The 22617-nt window shown below is 38.1% G+C and overlaps 1 protein-coding gene across 1 annotated transcript in view; it reads right to left on the bottom strand.

Annotated features, from left to right (window-relative positions):
- The window catches only part of Nbas (NBAS subunit of NRZ tethering complex), a 285029-nt gene that overhangs the window by 94623 nt on the left and 167789 nt on the right, over window positions 1-22617 (bottom strand). Inside the window, exons 36-39 of the mRNA XM_070025017.1 lie at window positions 19515-19682; window positions 18386-18499; window positions 17296-17413; window positions 866-942 (exon numbers count right to left, since the gene is read on the bottom strand). Coding sequence (XP_069881118.1) covers window positions 866-942; window positions 17296-17413; window positions 18386-18499; window positions 19515-19682 — 477 coding nt within the window. The remainder of the gene's footprint in view (window positions 1-865; window positions 943-17295; window positions 17414-18385; window positions 18500-19514; window positions 19683-22617) is intronic.

Here is a 22617-nt window from a genome sequence, read left to right on the forward strand (position 1 = left end):
AACTCCAGCCCAAACCCAACACCTTGATATGAAAATTTAGGAGACTGACAAAGAACAATCTATGATGTAAAAGTATATGTAAAGATCTATACTAATAAGGTAGTAGAATTTAATCTCTTGATAATGAATAGGAATGTGTCAGTATCTAAGAACAATCAGGAAGAAATAACTCACACAATAAACAGATGTACTGATAAAAAGCTCCAGCATGAAAACTCAGCTTACTCACTTTAAGATCTTCTTTGAAATGGAAAAACTTGGAAAAAATTATATTAAGTGAAGTAAGCCAGGCCCAAAGAAACATAGGTCCCATGGTTTCCCTTATTTGTAATATCTAGTATATGTATGAGTCAAGCGGAAAAGGTCAGATAATGTGATGTCAGGAAAATGAACCCTTAGATGTGTATTTTAATGTGTTTTTTCTTTCATGCATGTGTTTCTAACGCATTTATATTATAAGATTATCTCTTTGTTGCTTTGTATGTCCCTCCCTCACAGTATAACCCCTGCTTTCACTATATTTGATGTCAGTATAACTTGTGGAGGAGATGGGGAAAAACCAGTTGTTTAAGGATACAGGTGGACCTGTTGCAACAATGAGAAGTACAAGTTGTCATGTCCCAAACGAGCTTTACAAAGTCGGTGCGGGGGTGGGGGTGGGGGGAAGGAATAGGATTGGGATGGGGGGGAGGGGGGAGGCTGGGAAGGGATGTGAAGGCTAAACAAAGGAGGAGGCTGCAATGCTTGGTAAGAAATGTATGCATTATCCTGCCCATGTAATTGTAACTCCTCTGTACAGTATGTTCACAAATAAAATAAAATTAAATTAAAAAAAAAAGATCTTCTTTGATAAGGATAAACTTACCTGTGGTAAGGCGAGGAGATAAGCAAGAGCCAACATCATATCATTAGGCAAAGCATCACTTGCCAGTTGCAACAGAACTAATTGTAGAAGAAAGAAAAAAGCCAACAACATTATTTTGCTTAAGGATCTCTAGGACATTCCTAGTAACTGTCATGTCTTTAGTCCTATGTGATTTCAACAGATAATTAGCTAAGAAGTGTCTTTAACACTTTCATGAAAATTTATTCAACACCATGTAAATATAGATGACATTTTAAAACTATTTAAAATGATACTCTTGCCTTTACTAGGAAGGAGGATAGTATGTGTTATTTACACACAAGGAAATAGCATTGGGGCAGTTTTTGCAAAGTTTAAGAGTAGAGGAGTCAGTGGTGGTTGTTAGAATTAGGTCTTTTGGGCTTTAAAGACTAAGGCCAATCGGTAAAATCATAGGTAACAACAACAGCTAATTTGGAGAATGATCAAATGAGTACTAAAGATCAGAGCAATAAAATTGCTTTGTGGGTACAAATGGAGGCTAAAGTTTTTGATTACTATAGTAGTAAGTGTAAGGTCTGCCCCCGCCATGCGGGCCCTGGCCTCCCCACCTCCTGGCACACCTGGAAGCAGTCACCTCCCCCTCCTCCAAGGTCACATCTCCCTTCAGAGTCAAGGAGGGTCGCAGGCTCTGAGATCTAGATCAGGTGTGGCCACACTTTTCCCTCACCTAGCCACACCTCTTAAGTCCCAGGCCTAGATAAGTTCAGGCCTGGGGGTGAGTCATCCCTTAGGCCAGGTGCTCACCACTGTGCACAGTAGGGCAGCAGTTTGGTAAAAAAACTTCTTTCCCTGCCTGAATACTACCTCCTGGTGTTCCTTCCCTAGGCTACCTAATTAAACCTACCTATTTAATTTACCTTACAGTAAGATGTTTGTTCCTTCCAAAACACCTCTCTTCATCACATTCCACAAAAAAGGAAATCAAGTCTTTTCCTTGCTCCTTTGTAAATTATCCCAATAATTAACCAAGTCTCCATAACAATCTGCTCACGTCTTGACTTTAATAAGATAGAGCATTACCAATAAAGCCTCTGTTTATCTATAGCATGTTTCAAAGATTTAGTGACAAGAACCAGAAAGTCACATACAATCATAATGTATTTTTCTAAAATATACTCATGATCTGTACTAATAAAGGAGAATAGTACAAGAATTATTCATAATAAATGATAGGTGGTTTAGGAATTAGACCATCCCTCCCCTACACCCTGGAGATTTGAATTACTGGGAAAAATAATCTAGTTTAACAGAAAGTCTGGCAGTGGGGAATGATAGGAGAGTGGAGAGCAACCAAGAAGGGAGTAAAGTGTCAGAAGCTACCGTAGAACTTCAAACTTGCTTCACGGGAAGGAATATTGAGCTTTTTCCATGGTGCCTCCTCAGAATACTGATTCTCTAAATACTCATATCCATATTAGTCAGCCTCAGGCCTCTGAAGGAGACATACCATTTTAAAATCATTTTTTAATCAAAAGTTATTCATTTCAAAGCCCATTTCCAAATCTTCATTCAACATCAATGAAAACTTTCTAAGATGCCCTAAAATAATTAAGCCCTGGTCCTTGAGGACTATACAGATCAGGACAAGACAAAGTCTTTGAACAAATAATTTTCAAATCTAATTCTGTACAAACAATTAGGGAGCAAATAAGAAGTATGAAATTGGTGAAATGTACCCTCAAGATTATTAAAAACTGAAGGAAAAAGGGATTAAGATATTTTAGATGCCAGAATATAAAACAAGAGATAACCATAAAAACTGAGCCTGCTGAAAATTAGGACTACTTGAAATTTACTTCAGAGTCAAAATTATATATTATACTAGCATACATGTATGTTTGTACACACACACACACACACAGAAACCCCAAGGGCTGCCATACTGACTGAAGTCTGCCATTCAAAACGTGCCTAACAGGCCTATACTTTTATTTTGAAGGCAGAAAAAAAATCCAATTGTTTCGTATATTAACAATTCTTAGTTGCTCATTTCCTTTCCTATAGCATTTTTAACCTTCAAGTGTAGCCACATCTTCTTTTTTTTCTACATCCTTTCCAATTTTCTTTCGATATTTCCCTTCTTTATCATGAAAATTAATTTGCAAACAAGCACATCTGAACCCACGCATCAAAATTAGCATTCTCTTCAAAGGAATCCCCAGGACCCCTTATTTCAGGTGTGTGGCTCTCTAGCTATTGTGGAACCTTACTTCTTAGGGTTGCAGCCAGAGCCAATCTCAGAACCATACTGGAAATTAAGGCACATTACTGACAATCTTATCACCTCTCTTTTTTTTTTTTTTTTGAAATCCTAACATCAATTCAACATTTTCCTTTATTCAATGTGCACTTCACTATTTCCCAAACCTAAAGGATCCTCAAGGGATGAAAACATGTTACTACCAAAGAATTCTCAAGAATATCACAGATCCAAAAGAAATCCCAAAACAAAAGCATCCCAACAACAACAATGTAGCAACAAAAGATGAGCAATAATGGAAGATTTGGAATACAAATCTCTAGTAGATATCTTTGAATGGACTACCTAATTTCCATAGGTTTATTATAATTGACTACAATTATAAAATAAAAAATGTAGTTCATTTCTATGAGCTCAAAGTAATAACAAAAACTAATGCTTGGAGTTATGTCTCAGGGTCACTACTATCACCAAACCATGAAAATCATCACCCTTAGAAAATATTTGCTCTCAGGCAAACAGCACCCACATGACTTCAGATATACAACTTGTGAACCAGGGGGGTGGGTTGACTGGTTGGCTTTGGATGATGATGATTTGCCATTGGGAGGTATTGCTATTCCTGGAGAAGCTGCCCTTCTAGTCTGGTTAATACTGTGAGCTGAGCTTTGCAAACCAACCAACCCAGGGCCAAGCTCTGAATCAAGGTATCTATCTTGCCTTGCACACTCCAAAAGGCAATTATCTACTGTCTTATGCAACATGAGGCCAGGCTCCTGACAGAATCTACCCTCTGTAGCACAGAAAGGGAAAAAGTTTTCATGCTACCAATGTTCCACTTGCCCAAGCACGCCCACCTGCTTCCAGCTCCCTTGTCAATTAAAAACATAGAACTTATGCCAGGAACACCCTGGCTGGTTCTGCCTCTGACCATCCACCTGCTTTCCTTCTGTGCCTACTGTTGTAGAAATCTAGATCAACATCTTCATGACAATCATTTCCATGCCTGCCTGCCTGCCTCTTCACACCTGAAGAAAGCCAACTTTCATATACATTTTAGAAAAACTCAAAACAAAATTATGAATAAAAAAACTGCTATAACAGGAAGGAAATCACGTTCAAAACTAGAAGGCCATGAGATCAAAGCTCAGGTCTCTCGCTGGTTCACTTCAGTGTCCACATGATCTGGCCTGTAGGTGGTACTGCAGTACCACCTACCCTCATCAGCAGGACTGGGAGCACCCAGGGATCAGACAGGAACACTTCTGCTGCAAAACCCTTTTCTTTTTCTTCCTTTCTTCCTTTCTTTTTTTTTTCTCTGATAGTGGGGTATGAACTTCGACCCTCATGTATGATAGGCAAGAGCGCTGCCAGTTGAGTCAAATCTTTACACTTTTTGGTTTATTTTTTAAATTGTATTTATATCTTGACGTAGTAGTTGTAGAAAGGAGTTGCCATTAAACAAGTGGTATATGAATACAACAGATCCTGAGCAGTATCACCTCCTTTCATCCTTCCCCTTCAGCCTTCCCAATCCCACCTCTGCCCTCAATTTTCTTAATTTTGTAGAATATGCAAGGAATTTGAAAACTGCTTACCCCTGCTTCCCATCTTCATTCATCTACCCTCCTCCCATTGATCTTACCCCTCCACTTTCAAGCAGCTGATTCTTGGCGTTTATTTTGTTGGACTGTGTGTTAAACTTTCTAAGGAATTACATCATTTGAGTTCTCCCTGAATCTAGCATAGTTCAGTTAATACCCTTGTGTACAATTGGATTCTATCCCAAACTGTATATTTATGTATTTATAGATTAATTGTAGCTTCCACATATCCTTTGTCTTGTACCCACAGACCTACATCTAGTATTTGATAAGGGAACCAAACACATAGGACGGAAGAAAGACAGACTCTTCAACAAATGGGTGCTGGTAAAACTGGATATCTACATGTAGAAAACTGAAACTGAATCCCTACCTATCACCTTGCACCAGTTTCAATTCAAAATGGATAAAAGACCTCAATGTAAATTATGAAGCTATTACAGGGAGGAGCGAAGAAACACTAAGATTCCCCAGCACAGGTAGGATCTTTCATGGGGAAAGATCCAGAAGCATAGCAAATCAAAGAAAGAATGGATAAATAGGGGCTGGGAAGGTGACTCAGTGGTAGAGCGCTTGCCTTGCATGCCAGAGGCCCTGTGGCGCTGTGGCTCAAGTGGTAGAGCGCTAGCCTTGAGCTGAAGAGCTGAGGGACAGTGCCCAGGCCCAGAGTTCAGGCCCCACGACTGGACCCCAAAAAAAAAAAGAATGGATAAATAGTTTTGCATCCAAACAAAAAGGTTTTGCATGGCAAAGACACTGTTACCAAGCAAAAAAGACAGCCTACAAAATGGGAGATCTTTTCCAGCTATACATCAGACTAAAACCTAGTATCTAGAATATTAAGACACCTTAAGAAACTAAACCCTCAAAGAATCAACCACCCAATTAAATGTGCAAAAGAGCTAAACAGAGATTTTTCAGAAGTGAAGATGGACAACAGACATATGAAGAAATGCTCATCTCTGGCCATAAAGGAAATGCAAATCAAAACAACCCTGAGATTCCACCTTACCCCAATCAGAAAGGCCATTATCAAAAACCCAAACAGTAACAGATGCTGGCGTTGATATGAGCGAAAAGAAATCCTAATACAATATTGGTAGGAATGTCAAAACACACTTAAAAGCAGTAGGGAAGTTCCTCAAAAAACATTGAACTACCCTGTGACCCAGCAATTCCACTCTCAGGCATTTACTCAAAAAAGATTACAAACTAGGATGTACTAAGGCCACCTGTGTACCAATGTTCACTGCAGCACACTTCACTAAAAACAAGGTATGAAATCAGCCCAGATGCCCCTAAATGGATGAATGAACCAAGAAAATGTGGAATATATACCCAATGGAATTTTATGCATCCATTAGAATGATACTGCATCATTTGCAAAGAAAGAATGATATTGCAGCATTTGGCAAAAAAATTATGTTAAGTGAAGTGAGTCAAGCTTTAACTATTTTACATGTCAGCAATTTGCTTTGCCTAGGACTGCTGAGACCATGATGCTACTACATATGCTTCCATTGTAACTTGGATTCTGTACAGAAGTGTCTCACTACACCTAGCTCATTTGTTGAGATGAGGCTTCCTTAACTTTTTGCTCAGGCTTTTTTCAACTGCAATCCTCTTGATCGCTACTTCTCTAGTAGCTTTTTAGTCTATGTTATACAACTTTGAAAGTTCACAGTGAGAAAGATAAGCAAAAATTGGAAATTGTGTCATGTCAGCTCAGTTCAGGTTCTGATGACAGACAAGCTATAAAAAGTCATTCTGGTTTTCAAAATATTTTAGATTTGGGATCTGAGTATCCTTTGCCTACTATATAACAAGGATTAAATGAGGTACAGGATTTCAAATGCACAGTAACGCTCTGGCATACAAAAAATACCCAGTGTTCCCTTCATCCTCTATAAATGACAGGTTGAACACAGATGGTTTCCTTCAGTTAGGAGACATTATAATTTCCCCTGAAATCAAGTGATTAGTAATGGGTTATTCCATTAATAGTTACCACAGCGGTAACAGAGGCAGTTATTTCCATTTTCTATAAGTCACAATTATTAATGAATTAATGATTTCATGTAAGCATGAGGACTAATTTCACTCAGAAGAGCTGAAGACTTAACGGTCACACCTGGATAATTGGGGTGCTTGCACTCCTGTATGTATTATGGGGCATGCAATAACCAAGTGAATCAATTACTCCTCACATCCTGTCAATGGAAGAAGTGAGCTCTTTTCCTCCACTTATAAAATGGGATTTAAAGTCCTTCTCTTGTTTTAAATTTTTATTTAATTTTTATTGTGAAAATACTGTACAGAGGGGTTACAATTACATGGGAAAGATAATTAGTACATTTCTTATCAAGCATTGTAGCCTCCTCCTTTGTTTCCCCTTCCCATCCCTTCCCAGCCTCCCCCCCCATCCCCCCAATACTCCCTCCATCCCCTCACCAAAGTTGTAAAGTTCATTTTTGACATGACAACTTGTACTTCTCATTGTTGCAACGGGTCCACCTGTATTCTTATTTAAACGACTTGTTTTTCCCCTTCCCCTCCACAAATTATACCAACATCAACTACAGTGAAAGCAGGGGTTATACTGTGGGGGAGGAACATACTAAGCAACAAAGAAATAATCTTATAAATGTGTTAGAAACAAATGCATGAAAGAAAAAAGAACCATTTGAATACGTATCTTAGGGTTCATTTCCCTAACATCACCTTATCTGAACTTTTCTGCTTGACTCAGACATATACTAGATATTGCAAATAAGGGAAACCATGGGACCTATGTTTCTTTGGGCCTGGCTTACTTCACTTAATATAATTTTTTCCAAGTCTTTCCATTTCCTAACAAATGGGACAATGTCATTCCTTCTGATGGAGGCATAGAATTCCATTGTGTATATAAAGTCCTTCTCTTTAAGTCCTTTTCTATAGCCCTTGGGGAAGCACAGAGCATGCCAGTCTTAGCAACGAGTCATTCCAACAAGTTCAAAATCCCCCTTCATTTTCATTGCAAAGTTTCTTAGGGAAGTGCTTCATTACACTGTAGCCGCTCTCCTGACTCAGTAAGTCCCCCCCAATCATGTGCCTCAACTGGTTATTGCTCCCCAAAGCCACCAAACCCAGTGGTCTCTCTCTCCCTCTTCACTTGTCCTTTTATCTCAAAGCTCACTGAAGTAGCAGGCACTGCTAGACAGTCCCTCCTTGAGCTTCATGGGTAAGAGCTCATCTGCAGTTACCCCCAAATCATCATCATCCTCTCCTTCCCCCCCTACTCGGAGTGGGAATAATTATCATTTCGCCATCATCTCTTAGTACCACTGCACAACTTCTGTCCTGGAGAACTTAACCATACTCTTAATCTCAGCAGGCATCTTCACCTATTTGCCCATTATTTACCCCTCCACTTACCCTTTATCTCACAAGACCACAATACCAATTATCCATTAGAGGTAGCTAGTCAAATTTTGCCCCAAATGTGTCACTCTTGACCCAGTGTCTTCTATATTTCTTAAGTAGGACATGATTTTCTCATTAAGCTATGCTGAAACACCACAGTCTGTCGCCTCCAGCTTCACCTTCCTTCCTGCTCCCAACATGCAGGACATGATCCAATCTTACTGAGCTACCTCCAAAACCTCCAGAGGACTTTGATACATTGTTCTGATTGAGCTCCCAGTGACTTGAGTTAGGGTTTCATTGCTTAAAAATTGGACTCTTTGAAGAGCCTCCCAACTCCCCTTTTCATGGTGTCTTCAGTCTTTTTCCTTTTAGACTCTGCTTAAAACAACAGTGCCACAACACATTTAATCAAGATAATCAAGCACAGTGTAATTATGTCAATCATCAGCTTAAATTTTTTTTACTAGTTTGCTATTCCCTAAATTTTAAAATTCTATTAGGGCCAGGTGTGGAGTCACATTTCTATAGCTCCAGTACTTAGAAAACAGAGGCAGAAGAAGCAGAACCATGGGTTCAAAGCCAGCCTGTATCAAAATAATTTTAAGAGCTGGTATGGCAGCTCATGGTGCAGGGGTGGGGGAGGTAAGGGGGAAGGGGGAATCACAGGTCAATGTCAGCATAAGCAAACATTATGGAGACCTGACACCTCAATAAAATAAGCTGAACATGCTAGCATATGTCTGTAATCTGTAGAAAAACTGCTAAAGAAATATCAGACCCTAACTAAGGCAAGCAAAGGTTAAGGGCATGACTTAAGTGATGGAGTGCCTGCCTAGCATGCTCAAGAACCTGAGATAAATCCCTAATGACTGGGGGAAAAGAAAATCTTAAAAAAAAAAATTATTGGGCATCTAAAAGTCTACATAAACACTGGTCAACCTTAATTTGTGGTTTTAATTGATATTATTCTTATACTACATTCCAGAAAAATCAGTATCTGCCATCTCAACTCTACCTATGCTCAAGAATCTCCACACACAACAATAATAATAAAATTACTATAACTCTTATAAACTACTTGTTTTGTGAGCTAGAATGGATATGGTACAGATGCTTTCTGGGAATTAGGTCCAAAAAACCTGAAAGGATTTTGAGTCTTCAATGTTTTACACAAGCTTGGAAGTTTATGTAAATGGATCAATCTGAAAAATATAGTTAACTCTGAAAACAAAGAAACATGAGATCCAGATAAGACAGGTATCATTCCTTATCAGTATTTACATGCTCTTGGCAATCTTCTGCTAAAGATCTTAATGATCATCTCAAACCACTTTTCTTTTTATGATGAATGGATACATACACAGGATACATTACTGGGAGAATTACTAAGTCAAGCAATACTTGTAACTCTAATTTTCACATGACCCTGTGTTCTTTTTTTTATTGTGAAAATAGTGTACAGAGGGGTTACAATTACATGGGCAAGATAATGAGTACATTTCTTATCAAGCATTGTAGTCTCCTCCTTTGTTTCCCCTTCCCATCCCATCCTCCCCCCACCCCACCTAACCGTCCCCTACCAAAGTTGTAAAGTTCGTTTTCGACATAACAACTTGTACATCTCATTGTTGCAATGGGTCCACCTGTATCCCTATTTAAACAATTTGTTTTTTCCCTTCCCCTTCACAAATTATAACAACATTGTTTGCAATAACTAGTATATGTCTGAGTCAAGCAGAAAAGGTCAGATAAGTTGATGTTAGGGAAATGAACCCTAAGATATGTATTCAAATTTTTTTTCTTTCATGCGATTGTTTCTAACACATTTATAAGATGATTTCTTTGTTGCTGTGTATTCCCCTCCCCCACGGTGTAACCCCTGTGTTCTTTAAATGCCTATTTCAAGCCACCTCCTCTACAAAGCCCCTCTATCAGTGCTACAGCACATCTGCCCACAAAGTTCATCTGCTGGAACATGGATAGGCTTTGAAATCCATTTCAACTGCCAGGAAAAGTGGAGCTGTCCAAAAGTCTCTGCACAAGAGAAGCCTTCATTCATGAGCTGACTTCTGCCAATTAACCCTAAGAAAAGGGTGCCTGAACTTTCCATCCCTGCTTGGTAACACCTGCTGCCCCTGATCAACTCCAGAACAAGTCATTCTATTTAAATTCTCTGTGACTGGGTTCTCTCCCTAAAACAGCCTTCCTGCAGATGAAAACCACAAACTTGAGATACAGTATAAAAACACTGGGTAGGTAAAAGGAGGTATCAAAAGCAGACCGGAACTGGAAGCAGTTGCCATCTGGAAGAAGAAGTGGCACCGGTTCATTTCCTGTGTACAGTATCTGTCTGAGGGTGAAGTCCCAAACTATACCAAACAGAAAACTCAAGACCCTGGGAAACCCTAGCAGCCAAACGGAAGGACATGCCTGACAGTTTTTTGTGTAATTCAATGCACATACTTTAACCCCAAAATTTTACACTAAAAACACCTAATAGAAATAAAACCTAATAGAGATTAAACGTTATATCCACAATAACACTTCTACCAGGGAGACCATAAGCATTTTCATAGAAGTATTCATAACCGAAATAGCCGTAAATGTTCCTTTAAAGGAAAATAAACTATTTCATATTCATACGATGTAAAACAAAAATAAACAAATACAACTGAAGGTCACAGCATGATGAACCTCAAAACTTTCATGTTGAATTTCACAAAAATGAACACATGCTGCACGACTCCAATGCATAAATTGAGAACTACAGAATGATTCTAGCAGCAGGGAAAAATCAGAGCCTAGGGAACTTTTGAGGAGGTAGGAGGAAGGACTGACAGTAGGCCAGGGTGATAGTAACTTTCTATGTCTTAAGTGAAGGGTCACATTGGTGGTGTATTTTTTTAACTCAGCTGTATAATTTCTCTATTTCACTGTTTATAAACTCTATTTCATACAAAATCAATAAAGAGAGGGAAAAACTGGGGAAAACAAGGGAAAGAGTAACTAACGTTGTCCAAAAAGAAATGTACTCTTTACCTGACTTCTTACATAACTGTAACCCCTCTGTATACCACCTTTATAATAACAATAAAAATTCAATGAATAGTAACTGGTTGAAGACAATCACAGTGTATAGTGTCACAGATAAACTATCCTGGAGTTAGCAACTACTGAAATAAACCAACAAGTAAGTTGGAATGGGTAGATGTATAGAGAACAAAAGAAATGGAATATATATGTATATATAGTAAGTATGGTAAAAATGGTGGGCTCTAGTTAGAAGGTCTAAGGAAGATCAATACCAATGCAAATTTTTGTTTGTTTGTTTTGTCGGTCATGGGGCCTGAACTCTGGGCCTGGGCACTGTCCCTCAGCTCTTCAGCTCAAGGCTAGCACTCTACCACTTGAGCCATAACACCACTTCCGGCTTTTCCTGCTTATGTGGTGCTGAGGAATCGAACCCAGGGCCTCATGCATGCAAGGCAAGCATTCTACCACTGAGCCACCTTCCCAGCCCCAGTGTAAATGTTTTTAAAGTTTTAAATTTTTCTATGAATTTAAGATGTTCTTAATAAGATGCTGGGAGAAGAAAAGAAGATTTCCACTCTGACAACCATGTCAAATGTTACACTGTCAATCATTAATCCCCAAAGGAAGTGCCTTTCAGGACAAATTATACATGCCTGGTCTTCAGCCTCTGCCAGCTGAGCTTCAGGCCACACTACACTGCTCCAGGACTAGAAGACAGGCGGGTGTCCTACAACCACCTCTGGCAGGACACCAGCTGTAAGGGTGGGGATTAAACCTTCCTGCTGGTCTTTGACACAATTGCTGCCAAAGCACTCCTGACTGCTTTTTCTCTTCCACCCAAGATTACAGCTCATTAATATCTCTTCAACCAGAGTGCCTAGCCCAGGGCCCCTCCCAACTAACAGATGAACTTTTTTTTTTAATACATTTTTTATTGTGATGGTGGCAATGTTGTCAGACACTTTGTACTCATATACTGTTTTGTAGAATGGGAACTTCTTTGTACAACTACTTTAAGATAATAATAATAAAAATTTATCTATTTACCCATCCAAAAAAAATACTGTATAGAGGGATTACAGCTATATGAGTAAGGTAAGAGTACATTTCCTATCGAGCATTGTTGCCTCCTCCTCCTTTGTTTTTCCCTTACCATCCCTTCCTTCCCACCTCCCCAACTACTCCTTACCCTTCCCTCCTCCCCAAGTTGTAAAGTTCATTTTCAACAGAGTGTCTTGTACATCTCATTGTTAAATAGGTCAAAAGCTATATACATATGACCATATAAGATGATGAAAAACAAAATGAACCCCAAGACAGGGACACAAGTGGTTTTTTCTTTCTTGCTATTGTTTTTAACGTACTTATAATGTACTATGTGATTTTTTTGATTTTTTGGTATGTTCCTCCCCCAAGGTATAACCCCTGTTTTCACTGTATTTGATTCTGGTGCCCTGCATCTTATATATACACTTTTCTAATTTGGGGAGGGGAAGGGAAAAAAGATACATTTTTAAAAGAAACTGACTGAGGGGCTGAGGAACAGCTATCATCCCTATCCCTGGGCATCTAAACTCTTTGCTGGGTTGGTGGCTCAAGTGGCAGAGCACCAACCGAGTAAACAAGCTGAGCAAATACAAGGCTATGGGTTCAAAAAACAACAAAAACTTTCCTAGCATGTGTCCCTGAGACTCAGTGATTCTTACAAAGTAGAAATCACCTCCTATAGCTGGGCGTCACGCCGGTGGCTCACGCCTATAATCCTAGCTACTCAGGAGACTGAGATCTGAGGATTGCGGTTCAAAGCCAGCCCAGGCAGGAAAATCCGTGAGACTCTTATCTCCAATAAATCACTGGAAAACCAGAAATGGCATTCTGGCTCAAGCGGTAGAGCTCTCACCTTGAGCTGAAGAGCCCAGGAACAGTGCTCAAGCCCAGAGTTCAAGCCCCATGACCGATTTAAAAAAAAAAAGAAATCACCTCCTATACATAGCAAGCCACTCAGTTTGAAGTAACATTTGAAGTAACATTTGACAAAATCACAAAAGGGATGAAAAGTAAGACTCATTACACACAGGTTTCACTAGAATCCACAAGATTTCCCCATTTTAAATATATACTTTATATTTAAAAAAAAGTCCTGCCCTACTTTGAGCAGGTTGAGGTTAATTTGCAATGCTACTTCTAACACTTGAATATAATACATTTTTAAACTAGTCAGAGAGCCAAAATCGGATGAAATCTATGCCTAAGCCTTCCAGCACTAATTCTGTGTAAAACTGGTGCCTCTGGAAAGCACATTATATTCCAGAACTAAATTCACAAAGAAAAGTTGCCAGCATTATTGATTTGGAGATCATTGGTCATTAAATCATTCATTTAGCTAAATAAATAATGATCAATTTAGGTAGTCCCCATAAAAACCTTGTCATCAACTTTATTTTTTTTAAAAAAAAAGAAGGCTGGGAAGGTGGCTCAGTGGTAGAGTGCTTGCCTTGCATGCATGAGGCCCTGGGTTCAATTCCTCAGCACCACATAAGCAGAAAAAGCTGGAAGTGATGCTGTGGCTCAAAGTGATAGAACACGAACTTTGAGCTGAAGAGCTGTGGGACAGTGCCCAGGCCCAAAGTTCAGACCCCATGCCTGACAAAAAAAAAAAAAAAAAAAGAGTCTAAAAGGCAGATCACTTTTGGAAGTTTAATTTGATATATAACCTACTTCCAACCTAGTCAGTAATCACATTTGTGACATGATTTTTAATTTCAGTCAGTTAATGTGTGACACTCTTCAATTCTACTGAGTTTCTGGCAGTTATTACAAAATAGCCAAAGATATCTTTTCCAAATATATTAACATTATCCAAAGATAATAATCTCTGTCATTCATTCATTCCACAATTCAAAAGAAAATGTTTCATAAAGAAACTCAAATGTAAACAAAAAGCACGATTATGGTTAAAATCTCCCCTGTATTCAAGGTACACAGCATATTAAATGATATACAATATACCTTTTCTTAACTCTGAAATACTTTCCCATTCAGTAACATTTGAAAATATTCTTCAATAGGCTTAGATTTGTGTCCCTGAAGGATCTTTTAAATCTGGGTTTCAAAAAAGATAATTTGGAAAAGCACTGGGGAAGAAAAGAAAAATCCATTTATACTCTTTCACAGACACTACAAAAACTAATATGTATACTTGAGCTCAGATTAAGGAAGGGCACATGCTCAGTTCCTATCTCCTTCTCCTCCACCTCCTCCTCTTCTCAGTGCATCTTCTTTATCCTCTTATTTTGTTGTTGTTGTTGTTGTTGCTGTTGCAATAGGAGGGATTAAGCCCCAGGACTGAAGCATCTTTGACAAGAACTCTATCCCTTGAGCTATGCACATAGCCCTTCTGCTTTTGTATTTTGTTTCTAAGCTGGGGGGTCTTAGAAACTTGATCTTCCTGTTTCCACCTCTTGAGTAGCTGAGATGACAGGTGTGTGCCATGCCTGCTTTTCTTCCACTTCTAAATTCCTAGGACAATAACTAGCACACAGGTGGCTCAAGGACCACTCCTCCTTCAATACCTAATGGATGTGAGGTGAGCCAAGGAAGCAAGCCCTGATACCTCATCAAGTATATGTATTTCAAGTCATACACCTCTCAAAACAATCTGGTTGATTGCCAGGTTGTTGAGTATGCCAAGGGGCCTAGGAAAAGTGAAGCGCTAATAATCTCCAAATATGTCATTCTCATGGGCCTTATATAATTAAGTACTTGAAATATGTCTCCAAACTCAGCTCTGAAAAGCATAGAAGACTTAATAACCTGAAGAATAAGTCTGAAATTCTGTAGTCTGTTCCAAGAAATCATCGACTATCTACCTTTAACCACATGCTTCTACTAGTTTTCTTCTTTGTAATGACACATACTCAGATTCACAAACATGTACTTAGCCATCTAAATTATAAATTGGTACTAACACATCAAATGTATATTTTTAAGGTTTCATATCCTATGTTTCATATCCTAAATATGTCATGTTTGATATAAGTGCAAGTTCTTTAAGACAATGAAAATAGAGAGAATAAAGAATAATTAAGCAAAGCCAGGCGCCAGTGGCACACCTATAATCCTAGCTACTTAGGAGGCTGAGATCTGAAGATCATGGTTCAAAGCCAGCCCAGGCAAGAAAGTCCATGAGAATCTTATCTCCAAAAAACCACCAGAAAACTGGAAGTGGTACTGTAGCTCAAGTAGTAGAGCACTAGCTTTGAGCTGAAAAGCTGAGGGACAGTGCTCAGGCCCAGAGTTCAAGCCCCATGACTGACAAAAACAAAACAAGAAGAATTAAGCAAAAGAAGAATAGTGTAGTATACCCTTCATATATGCCAGTATCAACTATAAGATATATCATGACTTAATAGCTTTTTGCAGGGAGAAAATAAATATACTCTAACTGTGAAATATACTCTGGTCAAAAAATAATAAGAGGTAGAATAACATGTATCTCAGAAATGAATTAAAAATGGAATACTTTGTAAGAACTTCAGTATTCTAGGGATACAGAGGATGGGAAAGTCATATCTATTCTCTTCTCATACACACACACACACACACACACACACACACACACACACACACACACACACACAATTGATTAAACAAAATAATCATTTAGAAACAAGTTACAGCACCTAGTTTGAGGGAAAATAGCAATTCTATTCCCATATACATTTTCCTGAATTTTGCTTCACACAGTAATGTGCTGTTAGGTCTGAACAGCCTTATCCTGGCTAATTGGCACTTAGGAGGTATTCAGTATTATATAGAACTTGAAGTTGTAGATAATACTTGTAGGAAAACTTTTGTTTTCTTCATCTCCTCAATCACTGATTGTCTGGAATACAGACCAGAAAACTAGATGTTCAGCAGTCCCTGACTCATAAGTATTTATTAAGAAAGGCAGCATAAAAAAAGAAGTAATTGATAAAAGAAAGATAGAAAAGCCAGGCATAAAGGGCTCATGCTTGTACTCTGAGCTACTGAGGAAACAGAGATTAGGAGGTCAGGTTGAAGTTCATGGCTAACTCAGGCAAAAAGCAAGACTTGGTCAGGTGCTAGTGGCTCATAGACATAATCCAAGCTACTCAGGGGGCTGAGATCTAAGGATTGTGGCTCAATGCCAGCCTAAGCAGGAAAGTTGGTGAAACTCTTTTCTCCAATTAACCACTACAAAGCTGAAAGTGGAGCTATGCCCTAAGTAGAAGACTACTAGCTTTGAGCAAGAAAGCTCAGGGACAGCACCCTAAATTCAAGCTCCAGGATGTTACAAAATAAATAAGAGTAAGCAAGACTCTGTCTCAACCAATAAAAAAGTTAGTGCAACAGGAAGCATACATTGGAGGATTTACGCTTAAAGGTGAAACCTTATCTGAAAACTATAAAGGGTGGGGAAACGACTAAGGCTGGGTCGAGCGGTCGAATGCCCACCTATAAACCCCAGTATCATCACCAACAAATACAAAAACAGACAAGAAACCTACCCCAGAACGCTGAAGAGAACAAAAGAGACTAAAGAGAGAAAAGGGGGAAAAAACTGCAGGTGGCAAATTATCTTTGGTTAACATACTTTTTTTTTCAAAAATTCTACAAGGGAAGATCAACTACAGGTCTAGATTTGGTAAAGCATAAAAATATAAAATATTGGAAGTGGCGCTGTAGCTCAAGTGGTAGAGCGCTCGCCTTGAGCTGAAGAGCTAAGGGACAGCGCCCAGGCCCAGAGTTCAAGCCCACAACCGACAAAAAAAAAAAAAAAAAAAAAAAAATATATATATATATATATATATATATATATATATGAAATATTTATTTATTGAGCATGATATAACATTCTATTTATTGAGCATGATATAACATTCAGAATGATATTCACTTTACATAATGAGCAAGTTAAAGACAATTAGCTATCTTTTTAAATCAGCAATAAAGGGTACAAAAAAGAGTAACTTCTCAAAAAGTAGACTGAATTATGAATAGATGATTTGAGTGGATGATGATGTCAAGTTAGCCAATTAAAAACTACTCAGGATTTCCTTATTTCTCTAACTCTCATTAACTCAGGAATTCCACTCTTTTGAGAAACTGTCTTTTCTTACCTTCTGTTGTTGGAAACACTTCTTCAGTTTTAGCCTCTGCCAGTTTTCCAGTTCTCAGTAATACTTCTGCGAAGCTTTCCACAGAGTCATGCTGGTAGGTGTCATAGGTCACGTTTGACTAGACAAAGCAGCAGTTTCACCTTTAATTGGCTGACTTTTCTTCTAAGACCATGTTCTTAGAAATACAATTGTAGGATTTTATGGTTCCCAGTGACTTGAATACAAACTTCGTATTATATATTATTATTATTTTATCTAACATTTCCAATAGATTATTATCTCATATGTTGTGGTATACACAAAATCAATAAACAGGGCTGGGAAGGTGGCTCAGTGGTAGAGCGCTTGCCTTGCATGCATGAGGCCCTGGGTTCGATTCCTCAGCACCACATAAGCAGAAAAGAAAAAAGCCAGAAGCGACACTGCAGCTCAAGTGGTGGAGTGCTAGCCTTGAGCTGAAGAGCTGAGGGCCAGCACCTGGGCCAGAGCTCAGGCCCCACGATCAATCAATACATATATACCAATGGACATGAGTAAAAAACCAAGCCAAAGAAGTATATTTTCAGGACAATCTGAGTTCTGTTTTGTTTTGGTTTTTTTTGCCAGTTCTGGGCCTTGAACTCAAGGCCTGGGCACTATCCCTGAGCTTCTTTTGCTACAAGCTAGCACTCTACCACTTGAGCCATAGCACCAATTCCAGCTTTGTCTGTTTATGTGATACTGAGGAAAACAAACCCAGGGCTTTGTGTATGCAAGGCAAGAACTCTACCACTAAGTCACATTCCCAGCCCGAGTTTTATTTTATTTTGTGGCCATCCTAGGTAGGACTTGAACTCAGGTTCTAGTACTATCCTCGAGCCTTTTTTTTTTTTGCTCAAGGCTAGAGACAGTGCTGTACAATTTGAGTCACAGCTCTACGTTCAGCCTTTTGATTAGCTGGAAATTAATCTCATAGATTTTCATGCCTAGGTTGCCTTTGAATCTCGATCCTCAGATCTCAGCCTCCTAAGTAGCTAGGCGGTATGAGCCACAGCACACAGCTACAATAACACGACAGTCTGATACATCTGCTTAGGCATATTGTCCTTACCTCAGTGACAAAGGGATTTGAGATGACGGATTCATAAAAGGGATGACAGCCTTGTTTTTCTAGATCTTCATTGGCTACAATTCCCTTTCGATAAGCACCACCAAATTCTTGCCCCTAAACAGAACAATAGATTTAAAAAAAAAAAAATAGACCAACAAGGGAGGAAGGAGAGAGAAAAAAGAAGCAACAAGAGAGAGGGAGAAAAGGCTGATTTCAGGAGAGACTGATTGATAGGCTTTCAGTGACCAAAAGCAGGGGTGTCAAAGTGACACCGTACTCAGCAGAGAAGTTGAGAATAATAGCTGTTTTCTACGAGCAGCGCTTCAACTCACCATACACTGCCTGCGGATATTCCTGGTCAGACTGACATCAATGAAGCAATCAGTGTTACACAAATTATGAGTGCGCTTTACCATCAGTGTAACCTTCTTAAAACCTTACTTTGACATGTTGCCCTCCTCAAAAAGTTTTAGTAGCTTGAAGAAGGCAACGAACTCATTTGCTCTACTGCTGGCTTTGATCTCTCCTTCCAGAACCAAAACAAGAGTGCTCAGCTGTCCCCAGCTGAACTACTAACACTTTTCCCCAAGTACTTGTCTCTGGGAATAGAGCAAAAGCAAACTTTGATACAATCCTTTTCTTTTTCATCTCATTAAATTTTCATTATCGTATATAAACAAACCTTACCCAAAGAGTATCAGTATCTCTGGTAAATCCTTCATGGGAGTATATTTTATGTATGAGATAGATCTGATGAGAGGCCTAGATGACTTTGGGCCATTTTTGTGCATGTGCCAGTCCTGGGGCTTGAATTCAGGGCCTGGGCACTGTCCCCGAACTTTTATTGCTCAAGGCTAGACCTCTACCACTTAAGCTACAGCACTACTTCTGGCTTTTTTTTTTTTTTCTCTTGATAGTTAACTTGAGAAAAAGGTCTCATGGACTTTTGCTCCTGATCTGGCTTTGAACTGAAATCTTCACATATCAGCCTCCTGAGTGGCAAGAATTGCAGACGTGAGCCACCGATGCCCAGTCTAGATGCTGTTTTATTAATCAAAGATTCAATGGTGAAAAGAGATGAAAAGTGGTAGTAATGAGCTGATTCTGTGAAGAAGGACGCCTTGCTTACGTGGAGGGGCCGGAGGTAAGCCAAAGATGTCTTCCACCACTGCCCGTCACTGACAGCCTGCAGCACGGCCTTGGTGGTGGTCGTAGTGTTGGAAAGGACTTTCATGGTAGTGGCAGTGGTCCAGTGCAATAGATCAGCTGAATTATTGCCCAGAGCACTCACTTCATCCTGTATGAAAAAGAAAAAATGAACAGAGCAAAAGGATGCATTAATAAGAACAGAGCAGACAGAGATAGTGTGACTGCCCTGAAGATAGAGAAACTCAAAAATTAATCTTGACTAGTAACAAAATTAATGTGAAACTAAGCACCAGTAGCATACTGTTTCTCCTTAAGCCACTTAAAAAAGAAAATGTAAGATAGAAAAAGAATCATAGAATATTGTAATAGTAATCACAACCCATTTTCAGAAATATTTATGAGGAAAGTGATGTGCTCTTTGTATTATATAATCTAATAATTCATGCTTGTTTCTTAACACACAAATTTTAACATTATTATTTATGCTAATTAAGGAATAAATTATTCATTTAAACAATGTCTCTGTGAGCCTGACAAAAGTAGATTATTCCAATAATCCACATTTCAACACTATTAGAAGACATGATTTTTCATCCAAATAAGTGGATGATTAATAGTACTTAAAAGATATATTATGGGAAATCTCTTGCCAATCTTGAAGGAATAAGCAAAAATCCTAACTCGCTTCTTGAAAGATTCTATGAGGACAATAACCATACACTAATAGTCTTTTAAGAAAAATGGCAAAGACCACATCTACAGATGAAGTATTCTACTAAAACAACTTCTTACTTACAAAGTCTCCCTAGTTCTAAGTATTTTTTAAAGTATTATACATAAATGAAAGAAAAATTAAGGCTTAATCTTTCCATTCCAAATAATCTTCTTGATTCTTTGTTACTAATAGAGCTTAGTTGACAGCTTAGTTTGGCTATTTCATTCAATATAACATTAAGATTCTACACATGTAAAAACAACAAAAAAAAAAAGTATGTGCTCAATAATTACCAGGATATAATCATATTAAAAAGTCCTAAGATTTCTTCAGATCAACTTCATAGTTGCCATTTACAGTAGGCAAAACTGTGGGTCCCCAGAGATATCCTCTTTTTAATCCCTAGATCCTATGAATAGGTTTTATTACAAGGCAACAGGACTTTGCAGATATGATGAAGGATACAGATCTGTTGTGAAGATTATGCTGAAACATCTGAGTTGACTAGGCTGATCACATGAGCCTTTAAAGCAGAAAACTTCTCAGCTAGAGTCAGAGAGTGGAACAGAGAAGCCATAGAAGAAGGCATGAGTAGACTCAATAAATAGTTGCTGGCCTTAAAGATGGAAGACAGGAACCATAAACCAACTCTTGTAACTAAAAACTACCCTCAGGTGACAGCTAACCTCAGTCCACAACCACAGGGAATTAAATTCTGCCAAAAACATGAGTAAACACAGAAACAAGTTCTACAGAGCCTGCAGGAAAGAACACAGCATTGTTGGTGTCTTGATTTGGTCCTTGTAAGATTCTAAAAAGAGATCAGCCTGGCCTGCCAGATTTCTGTCTTGAGTACTATAAAATTACCAATTACATTGCTTAAAAGCTGTAAAGTTCATTGTAATACTAAATAATATATCCCATTAGCACACTGAAATAAATTCTATTCTTACTTCTTAAAAAAGCCATACTTAAACTAAACTAATCAATGTTCATAATTTTTCTATTCACCTGAAGGTTAAGGTTACTCACATATTCTAAATTGTTTTAAAATGCCAGAGTTTCTAATGGTTTCTATGGACTTTAAGGAATGCATAAACCATTAATTCAATATTGATCAATGTAATATTCATTATGAAAGTAAAACTGAAAAAAGTAAGTGATTTATTAAGACAGGACAAATCATGTTAAATTGTGCATGCATCAAACATATAAAAAGTAATTGTTTGCAATGCAGGTATAAATAAAAACTGGCAGGATTTACATTGTTTCCCATCCTGCAGATAGGCTCATTCAGATGTATTCTGGCCTCTCATAAATTTTCTTTCTGATGCCAGACGTTACAAAACTAAAGAAGACATTCATTAGGGTCCCTTGCAGCTAGTGTTCCACACATAATGTTTTTTTTTTTCTGGTTTTAATTAGCATTTCAGCAATGACTAATGAAGTTTAATGCCTTTCCTGTATTTTTTGGCCATTTGCATACCCTCTATTGAGAAACACATGTTCTATTTACCTATTCTTCTGCTGTTTGTCCATCTTAGTCATTACATGTAGGAACTGGATACTACATTACATGTAGTATTCTGGATACACATTCTTTATTAGGTATGTATTTTTGTTAAGATGTTATCCAACATTCTTTTATCAGTTAATTTATTACATAGATACTTTTCATGCATTTTCCATAATATGATTTTCTTGTGTGTTTGTCTTTCCAACTGCAAAGTGAGCTATCTAAGAACACCTAAAGTACTATCTATTCATTATTATATATCCTTAAAGTATGTTAGAATCTCAGGAGTGTGGAGTTAAAGTAAATGTAAGCAGTCTGGTTTTACTACACTGTTTAAATGTTTGAAACTACACTATTGAAAGCTTAATGTTGTGTCGAGAGTAGGTAAATGTTATTCAAATAAGATTTCATGTCACATTTTCAATTCCTATTCATCTTGAAAATCTCCTTAATTGAGAGGGCGTACTGAATGATTTGAATGTCATCAACTAACCTAAGTATAGAACTAAATATATAAACATGGTAGGAAATATGGCACTTATTCAGAATGACTTCATTCACAGGTAAATCAGACAAATGGAAAGGTATCAAAATGCATGACACAGAACCTTATTCTATTTGAAAAATGAGCCTGAGTTTCACTCTGTTCATACAGATGCATTAGCTCCAGATAGGAAATTTAAAGCATATGAAATGTAAAAATTATTCAGAATATAAATGAAATTTATATACTCAGAAATATATGTGATAAAAAGATTTTCTGTAAGGAAAGGATTTCTCTCCTCAGGAGAATAAAAAAGAAAGTAAAATCAAAGGCACATTTGGATCACAGAATAAGAATTTAATTTGGGG

Source organism: Dipodomys merriami, unplaced genomic scaffold, assembly GCF_024711535.1.
Source record: "Dipodomys merriami isolate MVZ:Mamm:240054 unplaced genomic scaffold, mDipMer1.0.p SCAF_17, whole genome shotgun sequence".
Classification (NCBI taxonomy): domain Eukaryota; kingdom Metazoa; phylum Chordata; class Mammalia; order Rodentia; family Heteromyidae; genus Dipodomys; species Dipodomys merriami.